Source organism: Podarcis erhardii, assembly GCF_964252035.2.
Source record: "Podarcis erhardii genome assembly, chromosome: 2".
NCBI lineage: Eukaryota > Metazoa > Chordata > Lepidosauria > Squamata > Lacertidae > Podarcis > Podarcis erhardii.
Window position 1 is genome coordinate 63566437 of NC_138498.1, and position 17106 is coordinate 63583542.

General features: G+C 42.9%; 1 protein-coding gene across 1 annotated transcript in view; it reads left to right on the top strand.

The window, feature by feature from the left end:
* CDX1 (caudal type homeobox 1) overlaps window positions 1–16871 on the top strand; it is a 29691-nt gene extending 12820 nt beyond the window's left edge. Inside the window, exons 2-3 of the mRNA XM_081851482.1 lie at window positions 15096–15241; window positions 16598–16871. Coding sequence (XP_081707608.1) covers window positions 15096–15241; window positions 16598–16801 — 350 coding nt within the window. The 3' untranslated portion in view covers window positions 16802–16871. The remainder of the gene's footprint in view (window positions 1–15095; window positions 15242–16597) is intronic.
* Window positions 16872–17106: the final 235 nt, after the last annotated feature.

Genomic DNA, 17106 nt, shown 5'->3' on the forward strand with positions numbered 1-17106 from the left:
CTACAATAGTTTGCCAAGGTATAGGTGACTGGCCAAAAATTAGAATAGCAACAAACTTTAACACAAATGGGACAAACATCACATGAGACTTCAAGAGTAACACTGCATCCATAAACATTTTGAAACTGCAACCACTCCTTTTTTTTATTTTATGCACACAGTAGAACTCACACCTAAACTATATGTAATGACAAAGATCATTAGTTTTTTAACAAATCAGTAATAGTGATTTACAGGGGTGTAGTGTGGGGGGTACCAGGGGGCTGTGGCCTTGTGAGCACAATATTTGAGGGGGCAAAAACCAAGTGCCCCCATGTAGGCACCCCCAGCCCAGCCCAGCCCAGCCCTCCTCTCCACCCACAGACTGGGCTCCCCCCTGCCTACAGATGAGAAGGCCTGGGAAAAAACTGGAAAAATTGGGGTAAAAAACAGGGTCCCCCCCAGAAAAATTGAAAAAAATAGTTTGATATACTTTGAATATTCCACACACTCCCCCCCATTTCCCCCCTGAAAAAATGCATTGGGAAAAAACAGAAAATAACATGAACCCCCATTTTTCCACCCCCCCAGGCCTTCCATCACCCACACTTTAGAGCTCCCTGCCAACTGACACCAGGCAGGTGTTCTCACTGTACTCTTTCCGGCAACTGCTCAAAACATTTTCGTTAGGACCAGCCCATCTGAACACGTAGAAGCTGCATGCGATTTACTTCCTTTTAACCACTGCTGACTTTAATCATCTTTTGAATACTCTTAAATACCTGCTTTTAACTGTGTTTTATCAATCATTTTAATGTTCTGTTGTATATTTTTGTAAACTGTTTCGAAGCTCTCTTACCATCATGCAGTTTATAATATATAATAACAAATTCAATTTAAATCTCTCTCTCTCTCTCTCCTTTTCCTTTCAAATAGAGTTTGAGCCTTAGCGCAACATACTATTCACTAACTGGATGTTGGTTCCTTCTGGGCCTGGCATGCAAAAAAATTGCCTTATGCTTTACCCTGGCTGTCCTCATTTAGAGATGGGAAGGCCTGGGGGGGTGGGAAAATTGGGGGGGGGGACAGGTTTCCCCCACCCAAGCCGTTTTTTAGAAGTCCATGAGAAAAATGACAAAAGAGGAAGAGGAAGAAGAAATGGAAAATGATAGCAGTAGTTCAGAAAATGAGACAGAATAAACTGCATGTATATGTTGTATCCTCTGTCGGTTGTTTTTTTTAAAGCACCACTCAAAGGGTAGACCTTCTATGGAGCTTAAATATTGAGGCGGACCTTAATTTTATTTGCTGTTGGTGCTAAGGGGCAAATCTGATTATTATTTATGTTGATAGTTTCTTGCTTTTTTATTTATTGCTTTTGATGGAAAGGGGGGGTCATTACCTGTTTTACTGCAAGCATAATACTTTTATATAGACGGTGTTTCACGCAATTTGTAAAACTACTCCACACTGAACTTTTTTCCAAAATTTCCTTTCCCCCCGGAAAAAAACTATTTCCCCCCATGGCTTCAAAATTTCTGGAAATTTTACGTCTCTACCCCTGCCCAGGCAGGCAGGCAGCTCAGCGCAGCCCTGCTTTGCCCTGGTGGGGCTGGGGTCGCTCTGGCATCATTGGTGTTGAGGGCTGGGCGGCTGTCTCCCACCCCTGTGCATGCCCACAGGCCCTGGGCACTGACAACTGATCTACGCTGCTGGTGATTCATATTGAGACTGTGGAGCTAGAGAAAGGAGATACTCCAGAGGCACATTCCAGCAAAACTGTATTGAGTAACATTTTACTGAAATTAACTGGACTTGCCATTGCAACTAACTTGCTGGATTGTGTCTATAATGTTGTTTGGAATATTGTTTTATTTGGACAACAAAACAAATGCCTATTATTATTATTAAAAGCTACAGTCATTGTTAAATGTTGCTCTTTTCCTCTGCAGAAGATGTTCACAAACTATGTGTGAAAGTCTTGCACTTCTTTGCAATTTTTCACAGACTTCCTTGTGATTTTATTTTCAACCCACCTTTGTAAATAAATAGTCTATGAATAGTTCATTGCCCGTGTTTTATATGTGAGCTTTGAAACTCGCCCTTCATATAAGTAGTAATGTGGCATAATTTCCACTATGGTTCAATACCTTTTTCAAAACAATGAGTCCCAATATTTTGTTGCTAGATATTCAAGCTTGGCTATTGTCATTTTGTCACAGTGGTTGCAATGGATGGTGAAACAAGGATTTGAATGCAGTGACAAGCCGATGTTTCCAAGTTGCAGAAAAACAGTTGATTAGAATCTATATAAATATTCTCAGAAATACTAATGTTTCTGTTATGGGAAGGAGATTAAAATTCACTCAAATTCTAGGAGATGAGTGTGTTTCAGTCTGAAAATACTGCTGCAGATTTCCCATTAGAGCCTTTATGGAGTCTTTAGCAGAAAGGCTTTTCATCTCTGTGTGTAATTCCTATGTGTGAGTTCATTGTGGATTTTTCGCTATGATAAAACTTTGGGGTTTGTTTTCAATATGGAACACATCACTGTCAAATACCTGAAACTGATAGCTTCTCTTCTCCATGCAGAGATACATATAGAGGCATGCTATATGTACACACAACCATGCACGTACACACACAAGTCTTTCTTAAATTATTAACCACAGCATGCTGCTGACCTCATATGAGATTTGTTGAGCAGCCAGTCCTTTGCCCAAGGTACATACAGTCCTTAAGGTATGGTTTCTTTGAAGATGCAGAGAATAGCAGCCTCCCTTTAAATATGCCTGTATATTTAACCGATACAGTGGATGCTTGGGTTGTGAACGTGATCTGTGCGGGAGGCATGTTCGCAGCCCACAGCATTTGCAACCCGCAGCACTGTGTCTGCGCACGCGCGGGTCGCGATTTGGTGCTTCTGCGCATGCACAAAGCGTGATTTAGTGCTTCTGCGCATGCGCCGAAACCCAGAAGTAACCCATTCCGGTACTTCTGGGTTCGGCGCAGTGCGTAACCCAAAAATGCACAACCTAAAGCATCTGTAGCCCGAGATATGACTGTATATCTAATGTTCATTGTACATTGAATGCACTAAAATTAGAGATCTGAATGGACATTTAGGGACTCCAGTGGTGGAAGATACATCTGCCCAAAATAAATAAAAGCCCTAAAAGGATTTATACTGGAATAAAACCAGCTTTTAAATTGTAGGCAAGCAGATCTCATTCTCTTTTTACATATAATATCTCACGACTTGCATCATTATATTAACAAGAACAGTTCTGTTCTGTAGCATTGCTTGATGCATATTTCCTTGGAAACAATAAGGCTTACTTTCAAGTAGGTGTGCAAAGGATTACTGTTTTCATTCCACACTGGCACAACAATCTACCTGCCCCCCGCCACCACCAGAAAGAACTTTTTGCCAGTAAGAGCAGTGGACTCCCTTGGGAGGTTGTGATTTCTCCTTCCTTGGAGGTTTTAAAGCAGAGTTGGATGACATGTATTAACTAGCTGAGATTTCTGCATTGCAGGGGGTTGGGCTAAATGACCCTCTGGCGTCCCTTCAAACTCCACAATCCTGTGATTCTATGATTCCGCCCTGGCCTTGCGTAGCAGAGATGGGGGGGCGACTTCAGAGACTTATGATTGCAGCCTAGATCTATTACACAGAGTGAAAATGACAATGGTGAAAACAGCTTAAAAGGCAGCAGTACAAAACTAAAAAGTTAGCGGATCATTTAAAGCAGCCTTCACTAACCTGGTGCCATTCAGATGTTTGGGACTGCAACACTGTGGCAGCTTGGGCTGATGGGAGCTGTAGCTCAAAACATCTGAATGGCACCACATTGGAGAAGACTAGTCTAATGAATGGCAGAGAGTCAACCTGGTGGATCTTCACTGTGAAGTCGCTCCACAATTTTGATGTCACCTCCAAGAAAACCAGTCTCTTATATACACCCACCTGAGCTGATGTATAGATGGCCATGAGAGCAGGACCTGTGAGACTGATCTTAAAAGCTGTGGGTCCACAAGGGAGTGGGCAGTTTTGGAGATTATCTGGTCCCTAAGGTGTTTTTATAGCTATGCAAGGGAAAGCTATTGTCCAAATTAGCTCTGGCTCCTAAACAATCCAGCCTAATCTAGATGCTGGACACCTAGATATTCACCTGGTGAGTCAGCATCCACAAGCCTGAACTGAGATAAAACCAATTCCACTCCAAGACTGAGGGGGATGGGCAGAATCAAGGAGAGAACAGGAAAACAAGAACTCTGTGGTGTGGTGAAAGGCAGCTTGGGAGAGCGACATTTTGATCAGGAAAACATCCGACTGAGAGAAGATTAAGCAGCCACCCCCATTCTACCCCAGTCACTGCTGCAATCAAATTCAGAGCCCCTGAGACGGCATTAAAATAAAATTGAAGCTTGCTGAGAGACATGTATTTGCTACTTTATGCCTAGTTTGGTCCTATTATGAAATGCTGTGATGCCTAATCTTGTTTTTTAAAAAAGAATCCCTTTACTCCACAACAGCTGTTTCGTAAATTATGGCACTTCTCCCCCCATACACTGCTTGCTGGATTAAACAGTGTTCTGTACTCAAACATTCTGCATCTTTCTGCCTCTGTGGTGAATAATCTGCATGCACACTCCTGTCTTCTTCTAGGTAACCAGGCACACAGAAGCAAGAGTTTTAGTTCCTGTTGTGGCACACTTTAGAAAGTATGCCAACCTTGCTCATTATGCCAGGCAGCTTCACTGCTATTTTAGGTTTCACAGCTGAGAAGATGGCTGTTCCTTTGGGTTACGAAATAAGGGAGCACTTGTCCTGGTTGGAGAGGTGTTGTGTTTCAAAGGTACTAGCACAGGGAGCAGGTGTGGCATGCTTTTCACACAAAGGTGCCCAGGTAATTACTAATTATACTGCAAAGCCACAATCCACTTGTTTTAGGGCCCCACTGTTGAATATTCTGCTGAATGGCTAAGAATATTCTCTCAACTCCAAATGAAATCTATTTATTACTTCTTCCACGCACCCCTCCTTTTTCGTTGCTGTATAACCTAACACTCACCTCAGAGCACAGTTTAACAAGAAAAGTATATTATCCACAGTGAGAATCTGTGCCTGCTTATTTGAGGCAACTTATTCCCAGGGAACTGTGTATAGGATTGCAATAATATAATGGGAATCACTATATTTGTTTGGAGTCTGCTCTTTAAAATTATTTAGCATTTGGGATATTGTGGTTAGATAAACCCCTGGTACAGTGGCACCTCAGGTTAAAAACTTAATTTGTTCCAGAGGTCTGTTCTTAACCTGAAACTGTTCTTAAGCTGAAGCATCACTTTAGCTAATGAGGCCTCCTGCTGCTGCCGCGCCGCCGGAGCACAATTTCCATCCTCATCCTGAAGCAAAGTACTTAACCCGAGGTACTATTTCTGGGTTAGCGGAGTCTGTAACCTGAAGCATCTGTAACCTGAAGGGTATGTAACCCGAGGTACCACTGTATTTCCTTTCCCATCATCACTTGACTAAAAGAATAGTGGTCCCTATAAATTTCATCTCTTGTTTCTGACACACTTAGGGTGGTAGTTAGGTAGGTTTTACTCAGAATAGACCTGTTGGATTTAATGAACAGGTCTAAGTTAATTTCAGGGTGTCTGTTTCGAGAAAAACTTAGTTGAATACCAACCTCGGCTTGGAAAGGAAAATCTGTCTGAAACAAACTGTAAGCCACCCAATCTGATGCATTAGTTTGGAGATGGTTTTGGTAAGTACATTTTAGCTTGTGTCTTTAAGAAAACACAGCTTTTTTATTGTCAGAGATTGTGAGCTTGCATGCACATGACATTGGCCTGCTTTGGATGACACACTAAACCAAACGTAGGCTAAGCCAAACCTTAGCTTGGCCTAGAGCAGCCTGGCAGCAAAATGGACCAGGGAGGAGTAAAGTGATTGTGATCTCCTCTTGGGAAGCTTGTACACTCACTCGATTTCATTAAGCTAAAGTTGTTTCGCATGTTGTGTGAACCAGGTAGTTGCTTCTCCAGTTACCCAGAACTGACAGAGATTTGGAAGTAAAATGATTCCTTATCAGCCTGACTCATCCCCATGCCACATGGATAACGATTCTTGAAACTGAGAGGAATTCCAAAATAGTTCTTGGGTATGGTGAGCGCATGCTGTTCCAAGAGAACAATGTCATGGGAACTTATACAACCCCTTGATAATGCCTCAAGCAATTCTTGGAATCCTACCAGCCATGTGTATTTATTTCATGTTGGTTGTGTGCTGCTGCCATATTGGGAAGAGGTGCCATTGGTCTTAGATGGGCATTCCGTTTGTGGTCTCCCCCCCCCCCCCCGAGTTGCTATTTACTCAAAATCACAGATTCCTGAAATACTTTAACAAATCGCATTAATCTTCCCACTTTGGGCAAAATTTCACATTGGTTTTCTGTGAGAAAACTGCTATTTCAGAAGGCACAAAACTGGTTCATGGAAAATATTTACCCTCCAGCTCCTTTGTGCCCTTTTCCATGCCTGTTCTGATCCATTGAGAGCTCATCTACTTCTGTTTAGAGTGACAGGGAGAGAACATGTCCGCCTTGCCCTCCCTTGTCTTGCCATGCTTTGCTGGAAGCTTCATTGCCCACCACTATTGAGCAGCAGGACTTTTGCCCCAGTCTAGCAGTTCTGGTGATACATCATGAATGACCAGGTAGGGACAGAGTGTAGATGTGGATGGGCATGCACACCTGGATGGCAATCCAAATGGACATACCATTAAACACTATGCCGAATATTCACCCGAAAGTGGAATTTGCATCATTTGTATGTAAGCCAGGATGTGAATATTCATCCACATTCTGCATCAACTGATCAATTTCATTTATGCTTTAAATATACTCTTTTGTTATTTGGGAGTACATAAATATTGCAAATCAGTAAGTACGACTGGAGTGGAGTGAGGGAGCAATGAGGCGTCAGGGAACACATCTGCAACCTTACAAACAGTTTTGCATTCTGTTGAAAACGTGTGCAAACCATTAACAAGAGGGTGTATTTAACCGAGTGAAAAAAGACCCAAATGTCTGGCTGAACACAGGTGTAATTCCATTTCTTTTTTACGTCCATGATCTATTCAGATATTGATATACTGTAATTGGTTTATACTCTGGTGTGCCGCTCCAGGCATTAACGCAATCCTTTTATTTTCTTTGGGGACAGCTTGCCAGCAGAGAGTAGATTAGGTTATGCAGATTAATTGGGATAAATCCTGGCCCCAGAATAGCAAACGATACAGAACAAATCCTTGGATCATGACTAAATTAGTACTTAGGTGTTGATTGTTTTAGGGAAAAAACCTGAATGTGTATCAGTGCGTCTATGCATGTGCATACACTCAAAGGTGATTCCTTTTATGGTTTGTGTAGCATATTAAAGCAGTTCCCTTATCTAATGATAGCTAAGTTGAGCGCTATTAGGGTTACACATTAACAATAGTAATGATACCTTCCCTCCATACGGACATTAGCCTCCCCTTGATCCCCATTTTGAACTTCTTGCCTCTGGCCTCATTAACAGGTTTATTTGGGCTGATCAAGGAGGTCATTTACCTCCCATAATTGTGACAAGATTGTGGATGGGGGCGGGAATTCAAAATAAGTTAGCCCTTCTTATCAGAAGATAGTCGGGTGGTGGCAATAAAGTTTTCAAATATTAAAAATTGGACAATTGGGCTCAATGCCTACTATCAGGAAAAGTGGTTTAATGAATAAAGAATAGGAGTTAATTGGAAAGCAAAGATAGCAGGAGAGCTGCCTTTGAAGTTAGGGATTAGGGCTGGGCGATATCTGGTTTTCAACATCACAATATTTCACCAGCTAAACATCGCGATATTTCAATATATCACAATGTTTTAAATAAGGCTGAAACTATGTAGAGGTGAATGTAGTAATGCCCTGGCAACTGCTACTACTTACAGGTTTAACTCTAAAACTGATAAATTTTTACTTACCTTTAACATATTGTTAAAACTGTTACATTATAGTACTACTGTACTGATAATGTTTAAATTAGCACATTATCTCTACAACTAAAGCTGTAGAAGTAATTCAGTAGCATAGATATCAAAGGTAAGGTGAGTCAGTTTCCAAAAACATTAATTACATTACTAAACAAAGAAAAAGCCAATTCATAATCACTGTCACAATTTCAGATATTCCAATATATTTCACTATTTAACCACTATAACAACTAGTGGTTAAAAGCAGGTTCTTAAAAACAACAAACAAACAAAATAGTTTTAAAGACACCCAAAGTTTGACGTTCTGCTCGAATCAGTAAAACTTAAATCCTATTCAAATATGAATTTTCTGACAAAATTGTCTCCAGCTAGATTTTAGGAGTGGGTCTTACCACTTTCTCATCAGAGGAAGAAGGAAGTTCTCAAATGGGGAGGGTTTGCATTCAGATAAACAATATATTTGCGACAACTGCATGTAAAAATGCTGTTAATTTTTTCCATTGCAGATTATATTTTTTTTTAAAAAAGGTGTGTGGGGGGGAGTATTCTAGGCTCACACTCTTCAGTCAACCTTAGAAAGGATGTGAATGCCTATGTATAATGGGGAATGGCTTTGCTGGCAAACTGTTCTGGTAACGCCTATATTTACTGTCCATATTACCAGCAGAACATCCTCTTAATGGACAACTGAGCATGGTGGAAACAAGGGGGGAAAATCAATTGATATATGGATGATACATACCATATTTTTCCGTGTATAAGACAATGTTTTGTACGATTGGTAGTCAGGTGGGTGTGCGATTGTTGGCAACCCGCCCCCCAAAAAAGCTCAACAATTCCAAGCAATCTCCCCCCATTTCCTTAATAAGGGGTCCCCAAAATAGGGGGGTGTCTTATACATGGGGGTGTGTTATACACAGAAAAATACGGTACATAAAATCTGGCATGAAATGCAGTATTACCATGCAGTGGAATGTTGGATTGATATTTAAGAAAATTGTAAGTATGCTGTTTAACATATACGTGAAACAGCTTGATGGGGATACACTTCCTCTGAAGGAGCAGGTACATAGCTTGGGGGTCCCTCTGAATGAATCCTTTGCTTGAGGCTCGAGTGGCCTCAGTGGCGTAGAGTACCTTCCATCAGCTTCAACTGATGGCCCAGTTGCACCCCTATATGGACAGGGATAACCTAATTTTTGTCATCTATGCTCTGGTAACCTCTAGGTTAGATTACTGAAACACATTATGCTTACGGCTGCTCAGTAGGGCAAGATGGTTTCAAATTTCACTGATCCTGGCCAGACTGCACTGGCTAACAGTTAGTTTCCAGGCCCATTTCAAAGTACTATAAAGCCTTAAAAGGCTCAGGACTTCTCTTCGTATGAGCCTACCTGGACCCTGAGATCCTCCTCTGAGGCCCTTCTTCTTGTGTCTCCTGCATGAGAGGTCCAGAGGGTGGCAACACAAGAACAGGCCTCCCCATTTGCAGAATGCTCTCCCCAAGGTGGCTTGCCTGGCACCGTTATTACATCTCTTTAGACACCAGGTGAGATCATTACTCTATAATCAGGCCTTTGGCTGATTAACATTCTATGGCCTTTAAATGAGTTTGTCGGGGGAGGGGAGTTATTGGTTTTGTTTTTGTTTTCATTGTGCATTTTGTGTTCTCATTTTGTATTTTTATGTTGTGAACTGCCCTGTGATCTTTTGCTGAAGGGCGGTATATTACTACTACTACTACTACCATTACTACTAAATAACAGGTGTTCAGAAGCCCATCATTTCTGTCTTTCTCTTTGATAATCATTTCAAATGACACAGGCAACTCCCTATTTACGCAGGGGTTACGTCGTTTTTGCCATATTCGCACTCTTTGGGGAACTGTTTTTGCCTCTTTAGGTGCCATTTCTGGGTTTGCGGCAATGTGGGCAGTCACACATGACTTGATTGTGTGTAAATGGGGAGTTGCCTGTTGAAGCAAGTACACAGAAACCTGTCACATGAAACGATTTAGGTATAGTTGTCTTTTGTATCCAAACTACCAATCTTCCATGCTTTCTGGTCAACACACATTCCACTAATACAGGGGAATTCCCACTTATGTGGGGGGTTCTGTTCCCGGCTACCATGCACATCAGCGGGATGTTCTTAAGTCCCTTCCCCCCCCGCCCCCTTTCAGCACTGAAAATAGTGTGTGTCAGCAGTTGCATGTGTGCTGATCATGCACGAGTGGGAAATGCCTGTATGTCAGAATTCGCAAATTGTAGCTGATACATTTTACATTTCCCCTTTTTTCCTAATAGCCCTCTCCCCACAAACCCATCTGATAACTTGGAACTGATATAGTAATTGTGTTCACTCTCCACTCAGTCATTAGTTTTTTTCTTCTGTTTATGAATCATCCGCATTTCTGTGCTCTACACATATTTGCTAATTATTGACATGGATGAGTAATGCAGCTAAGCCAGGGGTTGCCAACCTTTTAGGGGCCACAGGCACATTTTGAATGTTGAAAGTGCCATGGGCACCACCCCCTCTGGTTATTTCTCCCCCTCCCAACCAGACAGAAAGCAGATCTGTGTACGCATGCACATATTCTTTGCTTTCATAAGTGGTCTGAGTAAAAGTCAGGTGTAGTAGAATTAAAATGGATCCTCTTGAACTTGCAGAATGTGTGACATGGTTTAATGATGGTTTTCAGGGGATCCCTTGAAAAATTAGAGTAAATAAGGATCCGTGTCTCAGATCCATGTTTTTGTGTCATGGCAATGCTGGAAAACAGTGGATCTGTAGGGGGTTTCCAATGGATACAAAAGTGATCCATGATTTGATGGTGGCTTGGGATATGTGTGAACCCATTAAGATTATGAAATTTCAGGAGAATCAATTTTACTGGATCTGATTTTGTGTGTGGCACGTGCACCTCCTCTCACTCTTTGTCACACTTCACCCTTTCTCTCGACTCTTGTGGCACAACATTTTCTCCTCTCAGCTACACTCAAGTTTCCCAAATCACTCCAGTTTTCCTCTTTGCCTCCCTGCTTCCTCACTTTTCCTCTTGGTTACTCTGCTTCCTGTTAAGCTGCCCAGAAGCCAATCTGAGACTCAGAAAGCACAGAGCTGAAAGAAGTGGCGAAGAGTGCCACTCTTTCAACTTCCTCCTCCAGTGCTATGTAGTTTTTAGGAGGGTGAGGGAAGATAACCACTCTGGCTACTTAATAAAGATAGTGCAGTGAGATGGGCGAGGGGATTAAGAGCTTTCACAGGCAGGTATCAGGGTAAGTCCTCCAGGGTGTTGTTGTGCCCATGAGCACCATGTTGGCAACCCAGAATGAAATAATATATAGGCTGTATTGTTTGTGGACACCTCTTAATACTCCCCTGCTTCCTTCTAGTTCCTTTGAGTGACAGAATATTCAGATTATTTGACACTACTTAACAGCCCGATCCTATGCAAAGTTAGACATGCCTAAACCCACTGATTTTTTATATGCATGGGATGGACTGTTAATCCTATTTGGCTGGCTGATAAAATAGATTAGAAAAAATGAGTTATCAAGTATGAGTAATTAACGAAAAAACAAGCACGCAGACCTTGTGTTTCTCCAGTTAATTGGGGGCTGGGATGGGGAGGTTAAAATCCTATTTAAATTCATGAAATGTTTGAAATTGAAAGACAAAGTCATGAAGAGCGTTGTAAATGTTCTAGTGAGATGCCCATCAAATGGGCCAGAGGAGGGAACATATTTCAGAAAGTGGTGATATAGATGGACTGTAGCTGAGTGTGTTGGCGGGTTGTGAGTCAACCTCCACTAAGTTTTCCCATTCTTAGGTGGGTTTTGGACACCTTTCTTTTCCTCTGCATCTTTTTCCTCCAGGCTTGCCCTCCTATGTTGTAGCAGGGCTCCTGTGCCTTTAAAATGCTGCACGTCCAGCACAAAAGTAACAGCTGCTGCTGCTACCCTCATCTATACGCTCTTTTTCTTCTATGTAAAGCTGGTGTTGTAGGAAAAGAGCAGAGGGTGAGCTTATAGTAGGAATGGGAGAGCATAAGATTGTGGGTCCCAAATATCAATCAGGTTGCTTGACTGTTTAAGTTACATCCCATTTGGATTACTGCACTGTGCTCTATGTGGGGCTGGGGGCCTGCCTTTGAAAAGTGATCAGAAACTTCAACCAGCTCAAAAAGCTGCAGCAAGATTGCTGGCTGGGGCTGGCTATAGGGAGCATACAATTTCCTTGCAAGAACAGCTTCACTGGGAGGGAATGCGAAGGTGCTTGCACTCTCTAAGACAGAGGCACCGACGCAGGAATAAGATGGAGGGCTGGTTGCGTGTGCACAACGTCATGACGGCGGTGTCACGCATGACGTCACAATGTTGTTTGCGATGCCTGGATGGGCACTGTTGTGTGCAACATCCAGACATCACGCAGCATCTCTCCCAGGAGAGACACATGGCTCGGGCGCGCTGCAGGCCCCACGGTAAGTCCCACCCCCTGGGTGAGTGGTACCCAGTGCGCCCCCCCAGCTATGCCTCTGGTGAATCCCCTAGGGCCTGTTGTGAATCATGGAGGCCAGTGTAATCAGTACCTGTTTCAGCAGCAGAGTGGGCACACAGCAAAATGGCATTCATGCAGGCATCACGAGAAATACTTGTGTGGAGAGGCACATCGTGAAAGCCAGTGAGAGCCAATGTGGTACAGTAGTTCTCGGACAGTGCATTGTCCCTACCATACTGCTCACTTGACTGTCTGGATTAGTATGTAAATAAAATGCTGTAATAACTATTGAGAGCCAGTGTGGTGTAGTGGTTAAGAGCGGTAGACTCGTAATCTGGTGAACCAGGTTCGCTTCCTCGCTCCTCCACATGCAGCTGCTGGGTGACCTTGGGCCAGTCACACTTCTCTGAAGTCTCTCAGTCTCACCTCACAGAGTGTTTGTTGTGGGAGAGGAAGGGAAAGGATATTGTTAGCTGCTTTGAGACTCCTTAAGGGGAGTGAAAGGCGGGATATCAAGTCCAAACTCCTCCTCCTCCTCCTCCTCCTCCTCTTCTTCTTCTTCTTCTTCTTCTTCTTCTTCTTTTGAACTGAAGTCAATGCTTCCTATTTATACTCAGAACAGAATTTGGCCTACTTTTGCTAATATACTTCAGCAGGGCCAAAATCTGGTGCTCAACATTTGGTGAGCAGCTGGTGATAAGCAATTGCAATTGTCAGGCAGAATTCTCACCGACAACTGATGTTGATCCCAGGCATTAAAATTAATGAGCAAATGCTCTGGATTTCTCACCCGCTGGGTGCTGGTTTCAATGCCAATCTTATTGGCAAAAGTTAAGGAAAAGACAGCTAACAGACATCTGCTCTTCTCTGGACTGGTTCCTGTTCAGTGGACTGAGATTCCTATTCAAAAGGATGTTGATATCTTAAATGGTCCTGCCTGATGTTTTGGACAGAATTTATTTATTTGCTGTTGAGAGTCAAATGGTCATACGATACTCATGCACTGTGTCACCATAGAGCCCACAAACCCCATAGTTCCCTCGTGGGGCTTCCAAGCCTCTGGAATAATGCAGAAGTGTAGAAAGTTAATTGTGAGGACAGTTGCAAGATTACACAGCCTCATTTCCATTTTTGTTCCCTACTCCACTGTGCACAAGAGCTCCAATGTACATGACTCATAATTAGTCTGCAGGGGTCCAAGCTGGATAGCTGATGTGAATGTCAGGCTGCCCACAGAGAACTCTGCTCAGTTAATTTCTGGTGGATTTAAATTAAATTCATCTTGAATGCTAACAAATTGAACAGGGTGCTTGAGAGACCCTGCAATGGTTAATTAAATATATTCTTGAAATTACTGCCTCTTCTTTTAGGAGTGAATGTTGATCCTTATGCAACCTACCTGGCACCATCCATGCACAAAAGGGGAAGTGCCAGCAGATCTACAGAAAAAAATAAGAAAGGGGGGGGGGACCCTAAGAGGGTGGGAACCGTAAAGCAGCCCAGTGAGAGCAAAATATGCACAGTGGCCACAACAATTGCTGACTGACAGCTGCAGGAGAGAGATGGAGGAAAGCAGAAAAATGAGTGAAAGGGAGAATTGGATGGAATATCGTGGATGAGAACAATGGCTGGACAGGAACCCTAAACAGGAGCACTGCACATGGCTACGTTTTGTTACCAGTTCCACTTGTACAGCTGTTTTATTACTCACAAGGGTTTCTAGATGGCAACAACACAAAACACACACAGGGTGGCACACACCTTTTGTGTTGTCTTAAATAATGCACAAGCTAGCCTGATTTGTGCAAATTCCACAATATGTAATCCCCTCTCAGGGGTTTGCCCTCTGTTTGCATTTGTCTCTTGGGGAATGGACACTTGCTGCCATTATGGGGAAGGAAAGGATGTGTATGATGTGGAAATGTCTCTTAGCGCACTCCTTATAGACAGAGGTTTCTTTGTAAAAGTGAACTGGGGCACAGAAACAACATGACTTCCGATGCCAATGGCAATTGCTAGGTCACACCTCAACTACATGAACATCAAGTAAGAGCAAAACAGGGCACATCAAGGGAGCGACTGCAGCTGCTAAGAACGTGCTGCTGTTAAATGGGAGGCCTGAATACCTCTGAAGAATGGAACACTAGAATGAAGAAATGTCAACACTGGCAATCAGAGAAAGCTGCGTGGTGTACCACTGAAGAACTGGAACTGATATGTATCTTAACACTTGGCCAAAGTACAAAAAAGCGTACATTTAAAAATACACTTCCTGTAACTTTAAGAAAAATCTATAGCTAGAAGTTTTAAAAGGCACAACATGAAATACGAATTTTAACTCAGAGAAACATTCCACCTCCACTACCGCTCCTGCCATCCTCCACCAGCTTACCACTTTGCCATTCCCCACCTCTCCTGTCCTCCTCCTCCTCCTTTTCCCATTGCTGCTTTCTTCAATGTTGTTGTTTAAATTAAATTAATGTACTTCCCTTCATCAGATGACCACAAGACGGTTATGGCAATACATTTTCCACATCCCTTCTGCTAATTCAGTGTCTTACTGTTTGCTGTTTATTAGGGAAGACCAGAACGAAAGACAAGTATCGTGTTGTCTACACAGACCACCAGCGCTTGGAACTAGAGAAGGAATTCCACTACAGCCACTACATCACCATCCGGCGGAAAGCAGAACTGGCAGCAACGCTGGGACTCACCGAGCGGCAGGTTGGTACAGAAGGGTCTTGCACAGGAGTGGGGGGTCCTGTTGGACTCCCAACTCCAATCAGCCCCAGCTAGCATAGCCAATGTTCAGCAGTGGCGGGAATTGGGAATCCGGCAACAACTGGAGGGCCACAAGTTCCTCGCCCCTCATGTAGCAGGATCACAAACCATCACAAAATGTAAAGCATTACAATGAGCGTCTCAGGCACAGATGCCAGTGCAAATGTTGAGGATAAAGACTGCAATCTTATACACACCTACCTCGAAATTGACCGCACTGAATACAGTGGCTTACGTTTGTGTAAATACGTATAGGATCAGGCTGTGAATGTGCTTCATGGTTGGTTATCCTCTGTCTTGCTTGGCAGATATCAAATGTAGGCTAGATACCTACATAACTGTTTTTTAGTTAGGTGGTCCAGGTTGGTGGGTAGTGATGGGCCAAGGAAAACGTGGTCAGATGATGAGCCCTTTATAGCATTGGCATCATTCACCTGCCTCAGTGTAGGTCCCACTTTCCTCCTCACAGTTTGACTATGACTGAATAGTTCTCAGCAAGAAACCTTAATACTCAGCTATTACTATGTGGAACATAAAAATGACATGGAAGATTGGAAGTCCCCAGAAAGGTATCTGATTGCAGACTATTAGGGGCATTAGAAAACAGCAAAAACATCCTAAATGAATTCTTACCGTTATGTATCCATTTTGCCTCTGCTCTGAATCATGCCATGCTCTTCCTCCTCTCAATTCCTTTTCATCTCTGCCTTTCCTTGGCCACTATATATTCTTTTACTTTGCCTGTCCCCTCATTTGTCTTCTTTCTGTAACTTGAACCATCTCATAACTACAGTACATACACACATCATTTTATTTGTATGCCACTTTCCATATTTCAAACCATGCTCAAGGCAGCTGACACCACGAAAGAAATCACGTAATTACAAACATAACAAAACTAGTCATAAGCGATAAATAAAACACCAAAGAAGTCACAACCAAATTGAACAATTTCAACATAAGGCATAATGCATTTAAAAATATAGTATCAATAACACTAATACTAATAACACTAATACTAATAAAGATTTGTATCAGTAACAGCACACACACCTGAACAAAACCCCCTATGCACAGCCCAAGAGCCTTTTCAGCAGCCTCAACTTTTGTAGATGGAGTCAGTCAGGGCTCCGCTGTCCCACGCCAGGTGAAAAAGGCTGACAAGACAGGGAGCAGGTCTTCCTGGACTCACAGTGAAGATGGTCTTGTCCTGGGCATCCATCTCAATCCTCTTTCTCTCCCATCTTCCTCCTTTATATTCTGTATGGCTTTTACCGCCTTCTGCGTTTGTGTCTGCAGGTGAAAATCTGGTTCCAGAACCGCAGAGCAAAGGAAAGGAAGGTAAACAAGAAGAAGATGCAGCAGCAGACCCAGCCTGCCAGCACAACCACACCGACTCCTCCAGCAGTTGGCACCCCTGGTCCCATTGGAGGCATCTGCAGCAGCACTACCAACCTGGTTTCCTCATCACCAATGACTATCAAGGAAGAATTTATGCCTTAAACCCAGCCCTTCCAGTTAAACTGCATATAAACCAAAACAGCAATACAGTGGTACCTCTAGTTAAGAACTTGATTCGTTCTGGAGGTCCGTTCTTAACCTGAAACTGTTCTTAACCTGAGGTACCACTTTAGCTAATGGGACCTCCAGCCGCCACCGCGCCGCCGGAGCATGATTTTTGTTCTCATCCTGAAGCAAAGTTCTTAACCTGAAGTACTATTTCTGGGTTAGCGGAGTCTGTAACTGAAGCGTCTGTAACCTGAAGCGTCTGTAACCCAAGGTACCACTCTATACGGATTAACCACAAG